The 18,841-nt window shown below is 43.0% G+C and overlaps 1 protein-coding gene across 7 annotated transcripts in view; it reads right to left on the reverse strand.

Annotated features, from left to right (window-relative positions):
- The window catches only part of ARHGEF25 (Rho guanine nucleotide exchange factor 25), a 113,540-nt gene that overhangs the window by 55,613 nt on the left and 39,086 nt on the right, over nt 1-18,841 (reverse strand). The window contains exon 1 of one of the 7 annotated variants that reach the window (XM_042449031.1): nt 12,447-12,672. The exons of the other annotated variants lie outside the window; for them this stretch is intronic. Within the exon in view, the coding sequence (XP_042304965.1) occupies nt 12,447-12,537 (91 nt within the window). The 5' untranslated portion in view covers nt 12,538-12,672. Of the gene's footprint in view, nt 1-12,446; nt 12,673-18,841 lie in introns of those variants that run through there. 7 annotated transcript variants of the gene reach the window in all.

Raw genomic sequence — 18,841 nt, forward strand, 5'->3', positions numbered from 1 at the left:
AATTCCCCCCCAAAAAAACCCAGAGATTAAGACACCAAGAGATTAGGAACCAGTGATTAGGATACCAAGACACCTATATAGCTGAACTCGCTGAGGAACTACCAAGCACAAGTGTCCTCATTTACAGCCATCTTTGCATTTACATACTTAATAGGCTCTTACATATCTTCTCTATCCTTTGACATATGAATAAATTTTATGCTTTAAACGATTTTATGATGTTTCACTCACTGTTTTATCACTGTGTTTGCAGTAGTCACATTGTTAACTGCTTTAACTGGTGGTATTATTATTATTATTATTATTATTATTATTATTATTATTATACCCTGGAGACCAGGTTTTATAATCTACAGTCAGACACAACTTGACAACCTTGTCAAAGGGGAATACCTTTACCTTTATTAATATTATTATACCCTGGAGACCAGGGTTTGATTCCCCACTTGGCCAAGGAAACCTGCTAGATGACCTCAGACAAGTCACACACTCTCAGCCCCAGAAAAACCCATGGGATCACCTTAAGGTCACCATAAGTGGGAAACGTCTTGAAGGCACACAACAACTATTATTATCATCATTATTTATTGTATCCTGTGTTTTCACTGTTTCATAAAAACATACATATAGAACAATCACAAGGATTTGCCTGCTAGTCTTGAAGTCCCACCTTTAAAATAGTTCTGAACTCCCTGCCCATGGTGGCTGGGTCCTACATAAGTGGTAGTCCCAAAAGTGCCTCAACTTCCCGCTCTTTATTCTACTGTTTTAGGTGAGAGATTCACACTGCTTTATGGTCAGATTGCCCTGGGGCAAGAGGACTATTCACCTACTTGTGGACTCTCATAACAGTTTCTTCAAATCGTTACAATTCTGATATTCATAGAAACAGGCTTTCAGAACAGCCTCCAAAGATCATTAATAACAAAGCCGCTACCATTATCTCTCGACTATCTAAAAAACACAATGGAAAAGGAAAAGAGACTGGGTGGGAGGATGGAAAAAAGTGATCCCAGACAACTAGAGTCTTAGTTACCATCTAATTAGCTAGCTATGTAGTTCTCTTGCACTTTTTTATGTTAACATATGGTCCACCACACACAGAGCCAAAAATGAATGAGAGACATATGTAACGTGAACAAGCAGCTTAGTCAATGCAGGCAGTGCATTCACATATAAATCACAAGCAAAGCAAAAGCTGTTTTTAAGCTGTGTGTGTGTGTACATGTGCACGCACACACTTGTGTGTGGGTTGAGGGACGCTGTCCAACCTGTAGGCTTCAGTTCATTCAGGTGAAAAGATCCCCTTGAAACTTTATTAGCCTTGATTATCTGGTGCAAAACATTAGGACACAGACTAACACCACTGCAGTCCTTAAGCTGTAATCAGCAAAGAAGCAACCTAACTCCCAATGCAGCCAATACATTTCAGGGGGTTGCAAATCAAGATCATTTCTGAGATGTAGTCCAAACAATTGCTCATGCCTTTCCAGGCCCTCCTCTTATTCTAAATCATATCTCTTTTGTAGATGGACTTTGCTTTTTTTCTATTCATCTCTCTCTCTCTCACACCCACACATACACCCTCACATACTATTTTATCATGTTCTGCAGCTGCTCCAGTCAGCAGATGCTTTACTGGAATCAATTCAGAGAAAGGTTAAGACCAGGTAAACATGAACCATCATCGCCACTGTGCAGCTTACTGGGTAGTCCATATAGACATACTAAACCCTCTTGTGAGCTGATCTTACAGATGTAGAGTCATCTCTGGACACCTTGAAAAACAAACAGGGCTAGCTACAGGTAGTCCCACAGCAAAAGACAACAGGGTTGCCACCTGACTAACATTACTTAAGACAGTCACGTGGTAGGAGCATCTTTATTTCCTCTCCTCCTCTCCCTTGCCTTTAGAGTGATCCAGGTTTTCAATGCAACTAACATGTAATTTTCTAGCTCTGGGGCTGAGAGCTGACAAGGAGCACATCATGACTCCATCCATCAGCCAGAAGACAAAGGGTCAATTGGAAGTTACACTCCCAGCCCCTCGGGAAGAACAACAACTGGGAGACCAACCTGGCCCTATCAACTGTCCAGAAAAGTCACTGCTACTCCAAATGGTTTTCTTTCATGTTCCCTTCCTACTTCACATTTTTAAAAAATATATTAGAAGTGGGAGGTGGTTGGGAAATCCTTATGACATACTAGCTGAAGTTTAGCACTGCCTTGATCTGTGTTCTGTTTTTCAGTCTTCTCATTTTAATACCAGAAATCTTAACCAGCTGTACCCCCAGAAAGTCATCTGCCATTTTCCATCCTTTTTAGCCACATCAATATCAGCAGCAGAACCTAAAATCTAGTCCATTTTCCAGCAGTATTTTTCCAGCTGACTCAGAAATCTCAGCAACATTGTCTTTGAGAGCCCTCTCCTGTTTTTAAATGCCATTTACAAGTATTTTCTGATGAGCTATGGCAGGCTTCCCTCATTTTCCCCCTCTAGGAAGCCTCCAGTTTAGTATGTAAGCTTGAAATTGAGCACCTCTGTTTGGAGAACCACCAAAAATGGTCCATGGAATTTTGGGGTATCCACTTCTGACTGGAGCAATTTCCCAGTAAGTGGAGAGATCTTGTAGCACCTTTCAGACTAACTGAAAAAAAGAAGTTGGCAGCACTTGCTGCCAACTTCTTTTTTTCAGTTAGTCTCAAGATCTCTCCACATTCTAATTCTATAGACTAATATGGCTATATCTTTGAATTTCCCAGTAAGTTATGTGTGGCCCCCATTTTTCCGTTTTTTAGCTAGCTATCACGCCAACCTCCGTTAGCAACTTTGATTTTTTCAGATTTGAAGTTGGAACTGAAACATGAATGGCAACTAAAAATGCTTTGCCAGATTTTGAGGCAGCTAACATGATAACCCAATACAGTAGTTATGACTGCTACAGACAGACATTCTCTTATAGATATGAACAATGATTAGAACTTGTAGATGTTTCATACATGAAATCAGCAACAAGAACGACACATATTTGCAGATGCAGAGGTTGGATTACTGAAGACCACTAATTTCTTTTTTAAAATCAGAGCTGAGATTTGAATCAGGGATTTCCTAATTCCTAAGGACTTCTTACCTTCATTGGTGCCAATGGAATGAGAGGAGATGCCTTCCTCACCCTGCACCATAGTCCTGATCCTCAGATTTACCATCCCCTCTGTTATTATTTTGGATGAGGGCTGGTTTTTGCAACCAGACCACCCACGTGAATTCCTCCACAAAAAAGTTCCCCCAGAACATTTCAGAAGGCTCGAACACCAAGAACAATCTGCATGGAAGTCTTGCTGCTTATTATTATTCCTAATGGGACTTTTTGACTGTTGGGAAACTCATTTTTTTCAACCAGAAAATAGTTGAGCATATTCATTCTGTCTCTAACGCCCATGCGCACACTTCCTAGCAATCCACTTTTCTGACTGCAAGGAACTGGAGAATCTTCTCTCCATTGCCACCCCCTTCCTGACACAGACTGCAGCAATGAGGAAAGCGTGATCTGTAGGAAACTGGCAGGAGCTGAATATTCAATGACAGTCAAGATACACATGAGTTATGTAGGTTTTCAATCCCTTGTCTAAGCCATTTTGTTTTATTTTTTAAAACTGAAGAAGCCTTACCTGCTCAATTTCTATGCACTGGATTGGTGTTAATGGCACAGGAGTGAGTTTCAAACCAGAAAAAAAAAGTTGGCAAACCTAAACTATGCTTGTTTATGGCTGCAAGAGCAAAACAGCGTGCTAGCTTTGCTTTCATACTGCACCCCATGTGCAAAAGATGGTCCCCAGGTCTCAGTCCCTATAACATTCTTAAGGTCAAGAAGTGATTTCCCCCCACCCCAAAAAACTGACACACTTGATCACGTAGTCTTAAGTTTCCTCACTGCTTTCCTCCCTCTCTTGTGTGGGCATTATCTCTCCAAGATAAGATATATGAAGTTGGAACTGCTTCAACAGGCACTCTCTACTTGAAATGGCTACAAGAATTTTCTTCAGTAAAGAACTTTGTGGTTGCTTTTTTTCCTATAATGTCCAGAGACAAACATTAGTATTGCATTTCACATTGCTTTTCAAAGTGCACTTAAGGAAGCAAAGGAAATCCACAGCTTTACAACCAATCTATGTTCCCAGCCCTACGTGGGGGCTGTGAAATGCTGGACTTTAGATGAATCTTGGCCACAGCTGGCAGGGCAGTTCTTATGCATCACAAAGGGCTAGAAATAGTGGTGGGCAGATATGTATCACATTCTCATATTATTTGCAAGTTTAAAGCCCAGAGATTGGAAAACTAACTTTTTTTGATTCCTCTGCCAGCCAACATGAACACAGCTCTGTAAAAACCCTACTCACCTTTGCACTGTTTCCACACAATTCTTCAGAATGCAATTAGGGGGAGAAATGGGGAAAAAAAGTAACCTCCCATCAACGCAAATGACTTTTCCAGTTTATGTGACAAGGAGCTCAGTGTAACTCAAAAGCCTGCACATCCTTCCATCAATAAAAAACATAGCACCATTGAAAGGTTACCTGTGTTGTTTCTCAGGGTCAATGCTGCACAACTGCTCTGCTTCTACCTGAAACTTTCCACAACTTATAACATTTCCATGCTCACTGTGGCGAATCATCTACTCAGAAGGAATCAACCAGGCAAATCATTTCTCACGATCAGCGAGATGGCCCAAACTGAGGGGAAACGGGGAGAAGTGGCTGCTGCGAGCAGAAAGATTGTGCTGTTGTTATGTGCAACCAAGTTGGCTTCAAATTCTGGTGACCCTATGAATGAGATCTGCAAAAAAATCCTATTGTTAACAGAAAGGCTTAGATCTGCAACTCAGATCTGTGGCTTCCTTTCCTGAGTCACTACTCTGTAATGCAATCTTCCTTTTTTCCTACTCCCTTCCACTTGAGCATTAATCCTCACTCGGCAGTTTATGCTGGACTGTCAATCATATTATGATACAAGGCAAGGGAGGGAACTGTTCTTCGCTTCCCAGATGTTGTTGGACTGCAATTTCCAGCAGCCCTAGACAGCATAGCCAATGGTGAGGAAAATCATTTATTATAATTTACGGCAGTAATTCTGAAAGGGATGGGATGTGTGGGTAATGTGAGCTGCTTCGATATGCTAATAGCATCCAAGTCCACTCCTGTCTGGGACAGTATTTGTACAGGCATCTGGGGCCTGGTTCTTTCAGCTATCAATATGCAGGAGGGCACCCACTGGAGCACAGACAAAGAGACAGAGCAAGGACAGTCTAAAATGGGTGACAGCATGAAGGTGGCCATGAGAAGCAGCTGGTGTGGGTTATACAAACACCTGAGAAACAAGTGCAAGAGAGAGAGAGAGAGAGAATGCAAATACGAATCACCCCAGATAGATGACTTGAACATCCACATGCTTAAAAGCAATATCATACACTTATGCTTGGGTAATGTGTTTCACCTGATCTGTATCGCAATCTTGTAACCACTTTGTGGTGCTACCACCCATCATCAAGGTAGTTAGATGCTTGGAAGGGCTGAATGTTCTTCTAGCTTCCAGGGTCCAGAACACACTGCAGTAATATTCCATTTCAACACTGCCTGATAAGAGTAACATGGAAATCATTCCTGCCTACCTAGGGTCACACACACACACACACACACACACACACACACACACACACACACAGTGTGTATCTCCAGCTCTCTTCTATGCCAACATTCTCTAAAGTTGCCAGCCACAGATGCTGGTGAAACGTCAAGAATAAACTCTTCTGGAACATGGCCACATACCCTGAAAAACCCACAAAAAACTATGAATTATTTCTGCTGTGTGTTTTGGACCCTAGTCCCTGAGGAAACCCAGCTTCAGTTGAGCCCTGAAGCCTCCTTACATTAGGCCTCACAAATTTTTCCACCCATTTTATAACATTCATCAAAGGAAATGTTTCCAGGCCTTGTTTGTTGAGGCTGGGGGCAAGGAAGCATGGAGGCAGGGGCAGAAAAGAGCAATGCTCCCCCACCCCCAAATCTGGGAGCAGCTCCAGCCCTATCTGAACTGGAGGAGTTGTTGGTAACCAGAGCAGCCAGCTGCAGTGTGAATGGTGACTCATGGAAGCCTGGGCTTTGGCCAGCATTTATTCTAGGGTCAGATTCTCAAGGAACATCCTGTGGAGCAGAGCAGGCAAGAAAAGTTGGTCTTTCCCCTCTACTGAGCCTGACCCTTCTACCCTAAGCCTGGATTTTTAAACTAAGAGATGCCAGATCTCACCAGCTTGTGTGCAAGCTGCAATCTTCACTCTGAAGATCTTGGCCCAAATCCCACCAACACACTCAACTCTGTTGTAATTAACCAAAGCTGCATCTGAACTACAGAAATAATGTAGTTTCACGCCACTTAAATTTCCAGGCTCAGTGCTATGGAATCCTGATATTTGTAGTTTGTTGTGGCCCCAGAGCTCCCTGACAGAGAAGGCTACATATCTCACCAAACTACAAATCCCAGCATTCCATATCACTGAGCCGTGGCAGTTAAAGCGGTGTCAGGTTGCATTATTTCTACAGTGTAGACAAGGCCTCTGTCATCAGGCAAGACACTCTGGACATGATTAAAAATACTCTTTTCCTGAAACTTGGCTCAGATTAAGTCCTTGCTACATAAAGCTCCCTCCCTATGTTACAAAACATTTTAACATGGGAGGGAGCTCTCTTCTCTATTGAAACCTAGTTTACCTCTTGCTTGGTCATTTACTATGATGGACAGTTGTGAACATGGAAGCCACAAATACTTCCAGATTTCCAGCTGATTGTGGGAAAGGGCATTAACTACCATGCTTGGTCCCTCTGCATAAGGAGAGGGGATTAATACAAGCTTCTGTTCTTCCCAATTCCTGCTTCACCACACAAGTCCAAACAGCTATCCCAGTAATGGGAACAAAAACCAATTGTTTTATCCTCCCACATCCTTAGTTCCACGTTCACAAGGAACCATGACTACTATTACAGATGTTTATAGGTCCCAAGAGGATATCAAACCACTAAAACAAATCAATACCCCAAAGGGAACCCAAGCCCAGCCAACATGCAGCAGAGATTGAGGACTGAACAAGTTGTTCTTGGGAGCTATTAGTGCAAGTCTTGCAACTTCATAAACGTGTTGATCCATGATATTTTGGTACCTGAGGAGGAAGAACAAACGGTGCTGTTCACCTTTTCCCAATTTCAAGTCACAAAAGCCACAACCAGCCACACTATTTTGGCAGTAAAAAACAACAGCAGCTAAAATTGCCAGACTGAAAACTGACGAGGGTCCCTGTACCTTTAATAGCTGCGCAGATGTGGGCATTTCAGCATGCAACCAGGTAATAAGTAACTGTTGCTGAAATTCTCTCTTCTACACTGCTGTTAAAGGGACAAGAGCCCTCTCCACCTTTTACTCTGGCAACCCTAAAAGCAAAGCAACTAAATAATAATTTTCTACCTTTCATGATATATGGAGAGAGAATTGCCTGATGTCTATGCAGGGTTTAGAAAAGGAAGAGGCACTAGGAACCATATCACTAACATACAATTGATAATGGAGCAAGCCAAAGAATTCCAGGGAAAAATTCAGCATGTGCTTTGTAGACTATAGCAAGGCCTTTGACTGCATAGATCATGAAAAGCTGTGGCCTGTTACAGACTGCCAAAATAAAGCTGCTTCGGGTCTCTTTGGAGGTATGCTATTTAAATGATGCATGGGTCCTAAGTGTCCGGAGGTCGCACCAAAGCCACACTCCATTCCTAAGCACCGGAGTGCAGCTTTTGGTGCAGCTTCCGGATTCTTAGGATACATGCATCATTTAAATAGCATACCTCCAAAGAGACCCGAAGCAGCTTTATTTTGGCAGTCTGTAACAGGCCTATGACATGCTCTTAAAGACATGGAAGTGCCAGAACATTTGATAAGGAATCTGTACTTAGCACAAGAGGCTACTATAAAAACAGAATACAGAGAAAAAGAATGAGCCTGTACAGACAGGCCAAAGTAAAGCTGCTTTGGGTCACTAGACAAAGTCCTAAAGTGTAAAGATATACAGCTGAACACTAAAGTTAAATTGTCCAACCCATTGGATTCCCCATTACCATGTACAAATGTAAGAACTGGACAGTGAAGAAAGCAGATAGGGGGGGAAATGAATTCACTTGAAATGTTGAAGAGTGCTGAGGAGACTGTGAATGGCCAAAAAGACAAACAGTTGGGTCCCAGAACAAATCAAGCCTGAACTCTCCTTGGACACCAAAGATGATTAAACTGAGGCTGTCTTACTTCAGCCACATCATAAGAAGGCATGACTCATTAGAAAAGACAATGATGCTGGGGAAGGTAGAGGGCAGTAGAATGAGAGGAAGATCACATGTCAGATGGATAGACTCGATATGGGAGACGATGGGCCTGAGCTTATAGGACATGAGCAGAGAGGCAGAGGTTAGAGGGGCTTGAAAACATCTCATTCATAGGGTCGCCATGAGTTGAGGTTGATTCAAATTATTATTTTAATTTTATTATTTTTTTTTCTTATATCCCGCCTTTCTCCCAATATAGAGAAGCAAAGGTAGCTAACAACTGTAAATCTTTCATGCTATCCAGAATCTGCTTTCTCAGGTAGTCACTTCCCTCTGCCTAATATTAGGGCTTTGCAAACAGCATGAGAAACTATAGGAGGTGTGAGCCTGAAAAGAAATATACATACCCCATTATAGCACAGGAAAGACTGTGTAATCTGCAACTGTTAGCAGCACTGTATCAATGTGCCAAACAGCCTGAACATATCTGGAAGTATTCTATTTTTAAAACTGTGTCTACACTTTCAATTTAAACCAGTCTCTAACCTCTTTAACTATGGAACTACTGTTCTGGGAGGGCTAGGCCAAAGATGAGAAACATGCCTTCAGAGAAATTCACACTGCCTTTCATTACAGGCTGTGCTAGCCAGGACAGATGGGAGCTTCAGTCTAGCAACATCTGGAGGTCTACGTTTTGATCAGTTGTGAGCTATGGCATTCTGTTAAAAGATATCATAGGATCTCTACAAATACACCAAACACACGCTGACTACAGCTCCAGATAGTTCTTGAGTGGAATCAGGCTCTTTAAATAAGTTTCAAAAGTTTGGAACTGTTGCTTTCTTTAAGAGAACTGTTTTCTGTCAGCATTATGTAATTACAACAGTTTAATCCCATTTTTAACATTCATAGCTTCATTTTATGGAATCCTCAGATTTGTAATATGGGGAGAAGTATGGCATTCCCAGAATTGTAGTGTGGATTGGAGAAGAGCTCCCTTATATTGAATTCTAAGTGGCTCACGAAATCCCATGATGCCATGAGAGGGAGCCATGACAGCTGATGTGAGATCAATCTGCTATAGTTCTCTAGTGCAGATACATTCCTGGCAACTTCTGAACTGCATACACCTTCCTAGAAATAGGTCCATTTACTGGTCAGTTCTTGATGTCTCAGTGCAACAATGGGTTGAGGTCAGCTCACAAGGTAATCCTCAGTGACCCCTCAACCCCAACCCATTGACCTGTTGACCAATACTGTTAATATAACCGCAGATCCAGCACTCAAGAAAAGGGACATCCAGACCCTACTCTGAACATTTCCCGAAAACATTAAATGGTAGTGGTGTCCACTTTGACTGCATGTTGGCAACTCCACAAGTGTCTTGTCTTCTCTCCCCATGACTAGCTCCACATGAAAAAGTGAGAATGTGCAATTATCTTCTCTGCTCCAGTGAATGGTAAGAGGACAGGGCTGCTCCAGTACAGAAGGAATACAACTAACATTATCTAAGACAGAATTAGACAGGTATATAAAACACAAGAGGAATATTGTAGTACCTTTGAAAGTAACTGAGAGAAAGAAATTTGTAGCATAAGCTTTCACAGATGGAGTCTGCTTCATCAGATTCAGTCTACAAAAGGTTATGCTACAAAACGTCTTTCTCTCAGTCTCAAAAGGGCTATAATATCCCTTTGCCCTTGTAGCACCTTTGAGACTAACTGGGAGAAAGATATTTGTAGCATAAGCTTTTGTAGACTGGATCGTCTAAAAGTTTATACTACATTCTTATTTCTCCCAGTTAGCCTCAAAGGTGTTGCAAGATTCCTTTGTATGTTGGCTTTTTAAATATTTCTTTCTGGATAAACACCCAGAGGGAGAGACAAACGCAAACTTTCCTAGTCCACGGATCTTCAAAATGTGTTCCAAAGAACCTCACTGGAGTTCTTGGGAACTGAGCATGGAATTTTTCAATAACAGTTAAAAGGGGAGGAGAAACTTTCCTGAAAGACAACTTTCCCATTATTACCAAGCTTCCCATCAACATGGAGTTACATGGAACTGTTTACATCCAACGGTTCCATGTAGCTCCATGTTGATGGGAAGCTTTCATCAAAAAGGAGTCAGAGTATGGAAAATATACTTTTTCTTTTAATCTACAACTCCCAGAATCCCACAGCCAGTTTAGTCAGCCTCTGGACACAGTGAAATCTTACAGACCTGGACAGCACCCTGCATGATCAGATGGTGCATCCTAAACACATTCTCCCAAAATCCTCTGCAACCAACTGGGGGGTCCATGGTGGGCTTTCATGTGTTCCTCAGCCATGGAGGGTCAACAGGGAAAAGGGTATCTTGAAGCCAGAAGATCTGATTCAGCCTGCTACCTGCATGGATATGTTATTGCCAAAGTGTCTGTACCTAATGTTTTCTTGAGTGATGCTAAAACAACCCCATAGGTCCTTGCCTTGAGGAGCCTACAATCTACATTTCAAAAAAGGAGAGGGCCAGAACAGTTGCACACTGCCTAGGCTTCTTTTCAGGGTGATGAGTTTAGGCACCAAGTGTTTTAACCCAGAGACTTCACCACAGAAAAATTTATTTTTCCAAGTTTAATCTTAAAATATATTTTTAAGATTTTTCCGAGACATATAAGCAGCATGGTGCAGTTATTCTGGGAAGATGTTCCAGGCATAAGGAGCAGTGGTGTCTGACCTCTACCTACCACCCCAAGGCTACCCTTAGCTTTTCAGAGCTCCACAGCAGAATGCCTGGCTCCACATCACCTCAGTCCCCAAAATCAACTGTAAGGGGGCAAGAGTGGCAAATAGACTTAGAAAGAAAGAAGGGCAGGAAACAAACAGGTCCTGAAGCATCTCTGCCCAGTGCTATTTGGCATTCTATACATCCATACGTATACACATCTCACTATACATATACTTTCAAGCCTGTGCACAGAGCTTGTTACACCAGCAACACATGGTTAGTGGCATTCACTGCCTGAAAAATAAGCACTGATAAGCATACAGAAGAAATGCAGTCATACATACAATGAGACACTACATACACATACAGCCTTCTAAAGACACACACTCTCTCTTTCTCACACACATACACACACTTCCTGTATACACATCTGCCCATAAACTGTGCACTCCCACATGCCTAGACATTGCCTAAATGCAGAAATAGATCTACGCACACAGAGATGAGCACACAGATTTCCAAGAGATGCAGAGACAATTCCACATCTGCAGTCTAAACTTGAAGTGTATATGTGTGAGCATTAGGGGCACAGATTCACCCACATCTCACTAAAACAGTAACAAACATAAGCAGGGACACACTGTTCCACATTTACGCACATTCTTACATTCTCAAAATACATTCTCGCATACAAAAACTGACCCACTAGACTCCCAAACACCTTCCTCCTACATCCATTCTTCAAGTGTGCCTATACTCTTCACTAGAAACTTTTCCTACCACCCACTCCTCACTTAGTCCTCTTGTTAGTGCCCCATGTACTGTGGCCACAAAGGAATGGCATCTCTTAAGTGCAGCTTGGCATGCCCCTATCCTATACAATCACTTTCTTTGCCAAGAAGAAACTCTTTTGTAAGCAAAAAGTCCAAGGTTAGTGTAAAAAACGGGGTGGGGGAGGAGAGAGAGATGAGAACAAATCTAATTTAAAGTGCCAACACCCTGACTGTAAAGTCATGCCCATGCACAGAAACATGGTCAAATGTGAAAAGCGGAAGGTACCAGGCATGGAAAGCAATGCTGTTTGATGCCAGCTTGGTGCCTGGGAGGATTCCACTGCACACTAAGTAATGGCTAGTTAGTATAAGCAGCAGGAATGATGCCCAGGGCAGGTACACCAGGGCAGGTTGTGCTGCCCAGCTGGAAAGACAACGCCCATACCATGCTGAGTGATGGTGATGCCCACTCCAAGCAATGATACTAGCCAAGGGATGGGATGAGCATGCCATGCAGACCAAGGACAGAAACAGGGGCAGAATAGCCATGCAAAGGAAGTGAGGGAAGAGGAGTCAGAAACAGTGCCCATCCTGGGGATGCCACTCACTCACCTCGTGCCCTGGAAGGGCAGCAGCTGCACTTGGCCAGGACTTTGCGGAACAAGTGGTGGCAAGCACAGCCTTGCTGGCTCCCACCCCTCATGGTGCCACCTGGCCGCCCTGGGCTCTGTCACCCACTGTGCCAGCCATCTAGCAAGGGGATGGCACAGCCCCAGGCAATGAAAGGGGCCTGCCAGGGAGGGGGCACTCCTGCCACCGCAGCCGTTTGCTCAGTGACAGAATAACAGGGCTGGGCTGGTGCTGCCCATGGGGAGGTGGAGCTTCTGCAGCTGCCCACCCAACACATTTCTCTCTTTTTCTCTCTCTCATCCATCTCCAGAGCTTCCCAGAGCCAGATTGTCCTCCCTTCTTCCCTCCCTCCTTGTTCTTGCTGAGCCATTGCAGCCAGCTCTGCAGCAGTGGAGCCTGCAGCAGGCAAGGGGAAGGAGGCAGACAGATCTCTCTGTCCCGTTCCCCCCTCCATCTCAGAGGTGAGAGACAGGTAGGGGAAAGGCAGAAAGCAGGGATGAAAGACAAAGAAGAAGAAGAAGAACCTCAGTGTATGGAGTCAACAGAAGGAAGTGAAGATCCTTGGACATTTAAAAGAAAAACCAGAAAGAACAAAGAAGAGGGAATGATGTAGTTGTGTGCACCTGTGTCTACTACATTCATCCATGCACACATGTGCAAAAGGAGGTGAATATCCTGAAGATCCAAAGTTGGGGATCTTGGAGGTATCAGCCGATGGGATGCCCAGGAATGAGTGGGCAACTCATGTCTGCAGGCTGCTAGGACGGAACTCTATCTGGTGCTTCAACGTTATGGTTGCTTCTTCCCCCCACAAAGCTCCAGAGGCAGGAGGAGAAAGGAGAAGGCACTCACCTACCTATACTTCCACCCCTACGGCAAAGGCAAGGGACTCTTAGGATCCATTCCTTATTGAGATGGTCTTCCATCATTCTATCCCCCAACTCCTCACTGCCCGCCCGATACTGTGGGTGGAATTGGTTGTATCTGGGTTGGGAGAGAGATGAATTCTGCTTCAAATGGTTACCTATTTCTTATACAAAAAGCAACCAAACATGAAATTCACATGTAGCAACAGATGCATCTGCACTCACATCCATTTCACTGCAGATATAAATCATCAACTCTTGCCTGACACATGACTACTTGAAAAGCAAAGGATAATGGTTAGATTACTTCACTAGGACTGAGAAGGCCCATATTCAAATGCTCATTTACCGACCATGCTCACCAAATGACCTCGAGACAGAAATGAATTCTCATCCTACCTCAGAGAACTGTTGTATGAGGGTGTGGGGGGAACCATGTATGCCACGTTGATCTCATTGGAAGGAAAGCCAGACATAAACGTAATAAATAGCAATGACACAAAAATACTTTTGTGTCTGTGTGTCTGTGATATGTTGAATACATTTGCTTCAGCCCTCAGCATGTTACATTATTCCCATCTATTGATTTTTTCCCCTTTGGCTTATGTCAAAACACCAGTATCACATCTAATTCATCCTCATTACCACTACACTGCTGTGTTTTCATACAATGTGGGACAGCCAGGAGCAAGCAGTCTATCAAATTTTAGACTTTGGCTGAAGGATGCTACTGCAACCCCTTTCTTTAGATGACAAAGCTTTGCTCCTGCACCAATCAAAATCCATCCAGGTGCTGTTGCACTGCAACTCCCATCATCACACACCACTGGCTTTGCTAACCAGGGATGATAGGAACTGCTCACCAACAATATCTGGATGGCCACCAGTTCCCTACACATGTTTAAGGGTCTCCTACTGAACTATACAGCCCTATGGACAGGAGTAATTCTAGACATTACATCAGTACCTCTCTTGCTGTAACAACTTATCTGACCTAGTATGAAAACACTGCCTTCCCAGAGACACTGGCTGGAGTACTGACCTTGAAAGACTGGAAAAACCAGCATCAAAATCCTTTAGGCAGGGACACTGGGAAGAAATAGATAATAACTCTTTGGGCTGTTTTATTCAAGCCACAAAATAAGATGGGAATGAGATGGCAGAATTCAGAGGCAGCAGAGCACAGACTGCTGAAGGGAAGCCATATTTTAATTTCAGATTTTTATTTACTAAAAAACACCTCCCTGCAAGAAAACTAGCAAAGAAGCCAGAACTTTTTCTCCCTAGTATTTCTAGCTTGCCCTGATATGCTAGTATCTCTCATTAAAAGACAAAAATACAAAACTGAGGCCTTCATACTTGGAACATACTATGAGACAACACAATGCTTGGTAAAAACAGTAAGAAAAGAAGACCACAGCACCATTGGACTGACTAATTCAAGGAAGCCAAGGCTGCCCTGTATTTGCAAGACCTGAGCAGAACAGTTGATAACTGGGTTCTTGGAAGTCTCTCATACATCTACACCAACAACAGCAAGCAACAAAAACAATAGCACTAGTATTTTACTTGCAGAAGTTGTATTATTTTTATTCCAAGAAGTAATATTTTTTATTATATTGGGCAATAAATAACATATGCCTAATCTTATGTGGTATGTTCCACCTACTGGCGAGTTGCTGGGGCTGTGGTATAAATGTCTGCTAATTCTTCTGTAGAGGTGGCAAGGGAAAGAGAATGGTTTTTCAGTTGCTTTACTACACTCATACATTTTAACTTTTAAATGACCACTGATCAGAATCAGCGTACAGGAGATTCAAACAAAACAAAAGAAAATTGTCCAATCAATAAACAAGTTTGTAATTACAGGAGAACATCAGTTATCCTGGGAATGGCAAAGACAAAAGACGGTAAGACACAGGGCCACAGGTCAGGTACCACATATGCAGCATCGTAATATTCTTATATTCTGTGTTCTTCTTAGCTGTGAAACTACAACCACCCAAAGGTTTTGCACTCACAGTTCATTGAGTGAATTAAGATTTCTGCATCACCCTTAACCAGGTAGCTATTCCGCTTCATAAACACCCTCCTTGAGGGGGTTGAAGACGCTGTCAGATAATGAGTTCATTAGAAAGTTGATTTCTTACACACAGATCTGACAAGCTTTGCCACCTGGGCCTCAGCACGCTTATGGCCAATTAAGCCTGCTTCCAGGGACATGCAGAGCCATCGGCTACTAACCAAATGCTTGGTAGGACAAAGCATTCTCCTTGAAACCTAGATGTGCTAGCCCTAATATTGCTGGGGACTACCAGACCCATCTCACACCCAAGCCGTTTGGCTAGCTCTCAGCAGCAATTTATTTGACTTCCAAGAACTGTCCCCTTAACAAGGATTAGCCTTGGAGGTTGCTGGAGAACAAAGGAAAGTCCTACCTTTGGTCCTCTGAGAGTCAGTGTGGTGTAGTGGTTTGAATCTTGGTCTGCAACTATGGAGAACAGAGATCGATTCCCCACTCAGCCATGGAAACCCAATGGACAACCCTAAGTGAGCCACACACCCTCGACCCCAGAAACCCCCGATAGGTTTCCCTTAGGGTCTCCATAAGTCAGAAACAACTGGAAGGTACATAACCAACAACAGAGGACTTCATGTGACTGGCAAGCAGATGGAACCAGCTAGGGCATCCTGGGAATTGTAGTTTTGTGAGAGAGCTCTGTCAGAGAGCTCTGGTACCACACAAACTACAAATTCCAGGATTCCTTAGCACTGATTAAGAACAGTTAAAATTGCAGTGTGTTTTGGACCAAATGGTCTTCCTCTCCATTTTCATCCTCACAAGAACCCTATGAAGAAGATTAGGCTATGGGATGGTGATAGGCTTAAGGACACCCACCAGTGAGCTTCCAGGCCAAGTAGAGGTTTGAAACTGCGTCTCCCTAGTCCTAACACACTGCACCACACTCTCTATTTCCCCTGCCCATCCACCTGGGAGGAGAAAACACATGTTCACTTTCTCCTCCTTTTTTGGACTGGTCTCCTGTATGGTTTTCCTGCAAACCTTTTGCCTCTGTTTTGCACTCACTACATTTCTTCTGTTCAACACTACAATCATATTACTTATCTCTTCTTTTCCCTATATTGTCTCACTCTTTATTATTTAAACTTCTGTTGACCTTCAAATGTCTTAATTCTCCTCTTCCCAATGGTCTCTCTGTTCTCAGTCTATCCCTCTTTCTGTGCCACTTCTCAACCCTTTAGTGCCCTTCTGGATTACACCCTCCATTCCCTCACTGTGCCCATTCTCCCTTGCAGCTTGCTACCTCAGGAAAGTAAAAGTAGTTTTGCTTTCTAGCTCCTCATGATACTTGAGAAGGAGAATGAAGCCTAAACTCACCTCTTATTTCTTTGATCTTGCCTTTTTATTGGCATTCCCTTTACCTCTCTCATCTTACTCAGAATGTCAGCCTGAGGGCACAGCCTGCTGTGTATGTCTTTTACTTTCTTTTCTGTACTGCATTCAGTTTATTTGTGTCCTTTAGAAATAACATCCAATAGGGAGAAAACCTTATTGCTGTAACCATTTTAGCACCTCAAGGCTCTCTATAATGTTTATTCCCTCCACCGCCACTATCTTGTACATATAAAAAAAATTCAAACTTTTCCCATTCTGTTGGAAATAAAGTGGGGAGTGGGAGTACCCTTCAAATAGTGGCTAACTATTATAGTTTTATGTGTAAATAAGAGGTCTGGAGACCTTGGTCACTTCTGATCTGGTCTTACCTTTGCAACTGCTAGTTGCTGTTGTGTGCCTTCAAGTTGTTCCTGATTTATGGTGGTCCTAAGATGAACCTATCATGAGGTTTTCTTAGCAAGTATCTTCAGAGGGGGTTTGTCATTGTCTTCCCCTGAGGCTGAGAGAGTATAGTGTTTATCACACAAAGAAGGTAGGGAGTTTATCCTGTGAATATCCCAGAAAAATTGCGTAATTTCACAAAATGATTTCACACAACATTGCAGAAAACCCACCATTAAAGTGGTTACAAAGAAACATTAATGTGCATCTTTTTACTTTTGGGATTTCAGCAACAATGCATTTCTGATATCACTTTATTTGCGCAATTGCGTGTGATAATCATTTGTGCAATTACTCGCCATTTTTGGTTTATTTGTGGGATGCTTTAAATGCGCTTTAATTTTTCTTTAATGCCGAAATTAAGCCCAATGTGATAAACTCCTATCACTTGCCCAAGTCACCCAGTGGGTATCCATGGCCAAGATAGGATTCGAACCCGAATCTCCAGAGTCATAGTCCAGCACTCAAACCGCTACACCATGCTGGCTCTCACTTGCAGTGACCCTTTTCGTTTTATTAAAAAAAAACCTTTCTAACAATATTAATGTTATTCCCTTCCAAAGATGTCTAAATACTGAAAAGCAGAGGCTTGCCAGAGATCACTTTATACATCTCCATACATCTAAGTTCCTCAGGCCTTTTCATACTAGGCAGTTGTAGCACTCTGATTCCACTTTAAGTGCCATGACTGCATTCTTGTGGAATCTTGGGATTTGAAGTTAATGGAGGGTCCTTCAGCCAGAAAGCTCCTCTGGTGCTTTTGAGCGAACTACAAACCCCAGGAGTCCACGGGATGCAGCCATGGCAGTTGAGGTGGAACCAAAATGCTATAATTGTGAAATGTGAAAAGGCCCTTTTTCTTTACCAAGCCGCACAATGACCACCAAAATAATAAAGAAGCTAAACATGAGAGATAGAAGAGGGAAGGAGGTGTCATTTTATCTAACAAATTATGAAGAAGAATCAGTGGCCTTCCAGATGCCATTCAGTTATAATCCCATTGTTCTTGACTATTGGCTATATCTGACTGGGGCTGATTGGAGTCAGAGTATGACACCACTAGGGAGAGACATGTTTCCGACACTGGCACTAAACACTCACTTACTCCTTGGGAGACATTGTTCACTTGTGCTTCCTCTCCCCACATTTCCCTCCCCACTTCCACATTGCTCTTCCTTTCTGCAGTCAAGCGTGACATGCAGAATATAGTGGGCCTTTCACACAGTCTTGTTCAGCCAGGTGTCACCCATCCTATGAAATGCACAGATATAGGATGGGTGACACCTGGCTGAACAAGTCTACGTGTGAAAGGGATCTAGGAGTCCAAGTAGACCAGAAACTGAACATGAGTCAACAGTGTGATGCGGCAGCTAAAACAGCCAATGCAATTTTAGGTTGCATCAATAAAAGTATAGTGTCTAGATCAAGGGAAGTAATACTGCCACTCTCTTCTGCTCTGGTCAGGCCCCACCTGGAATAACGTGTTCAGTTCTGGGCACCACAATTCAAAAAGGATGTTGAGAAACTGGAGTGTGTCCAAAGGAGGGTGACCAAAATAGTGAAAGGTCTGGAAACCATGCCCTATGAGGAATGACTTAGGGAGTTGGGGATGTTTAGCCTGGAGAAGAGGAGGTTAAGAGGTGATATGATAG

Source organism: Sceloporus undulatus, chromosome 2 (assembly GCF_019175285.1).
Source record: "Sceloporus undulatus isolate JIND9_A2432 ecotype Alabama chromosome 2, SceUnd_v1.1, whole genome shotgun sequence".
In the NCBI taxonomy this organism is placed as follows: Eukaryota; Metazoa; Chordata; class Lepidosauria; order Squamata; family Phrynosomatidae; genus Sceloporus; species Sceloporus undulatus.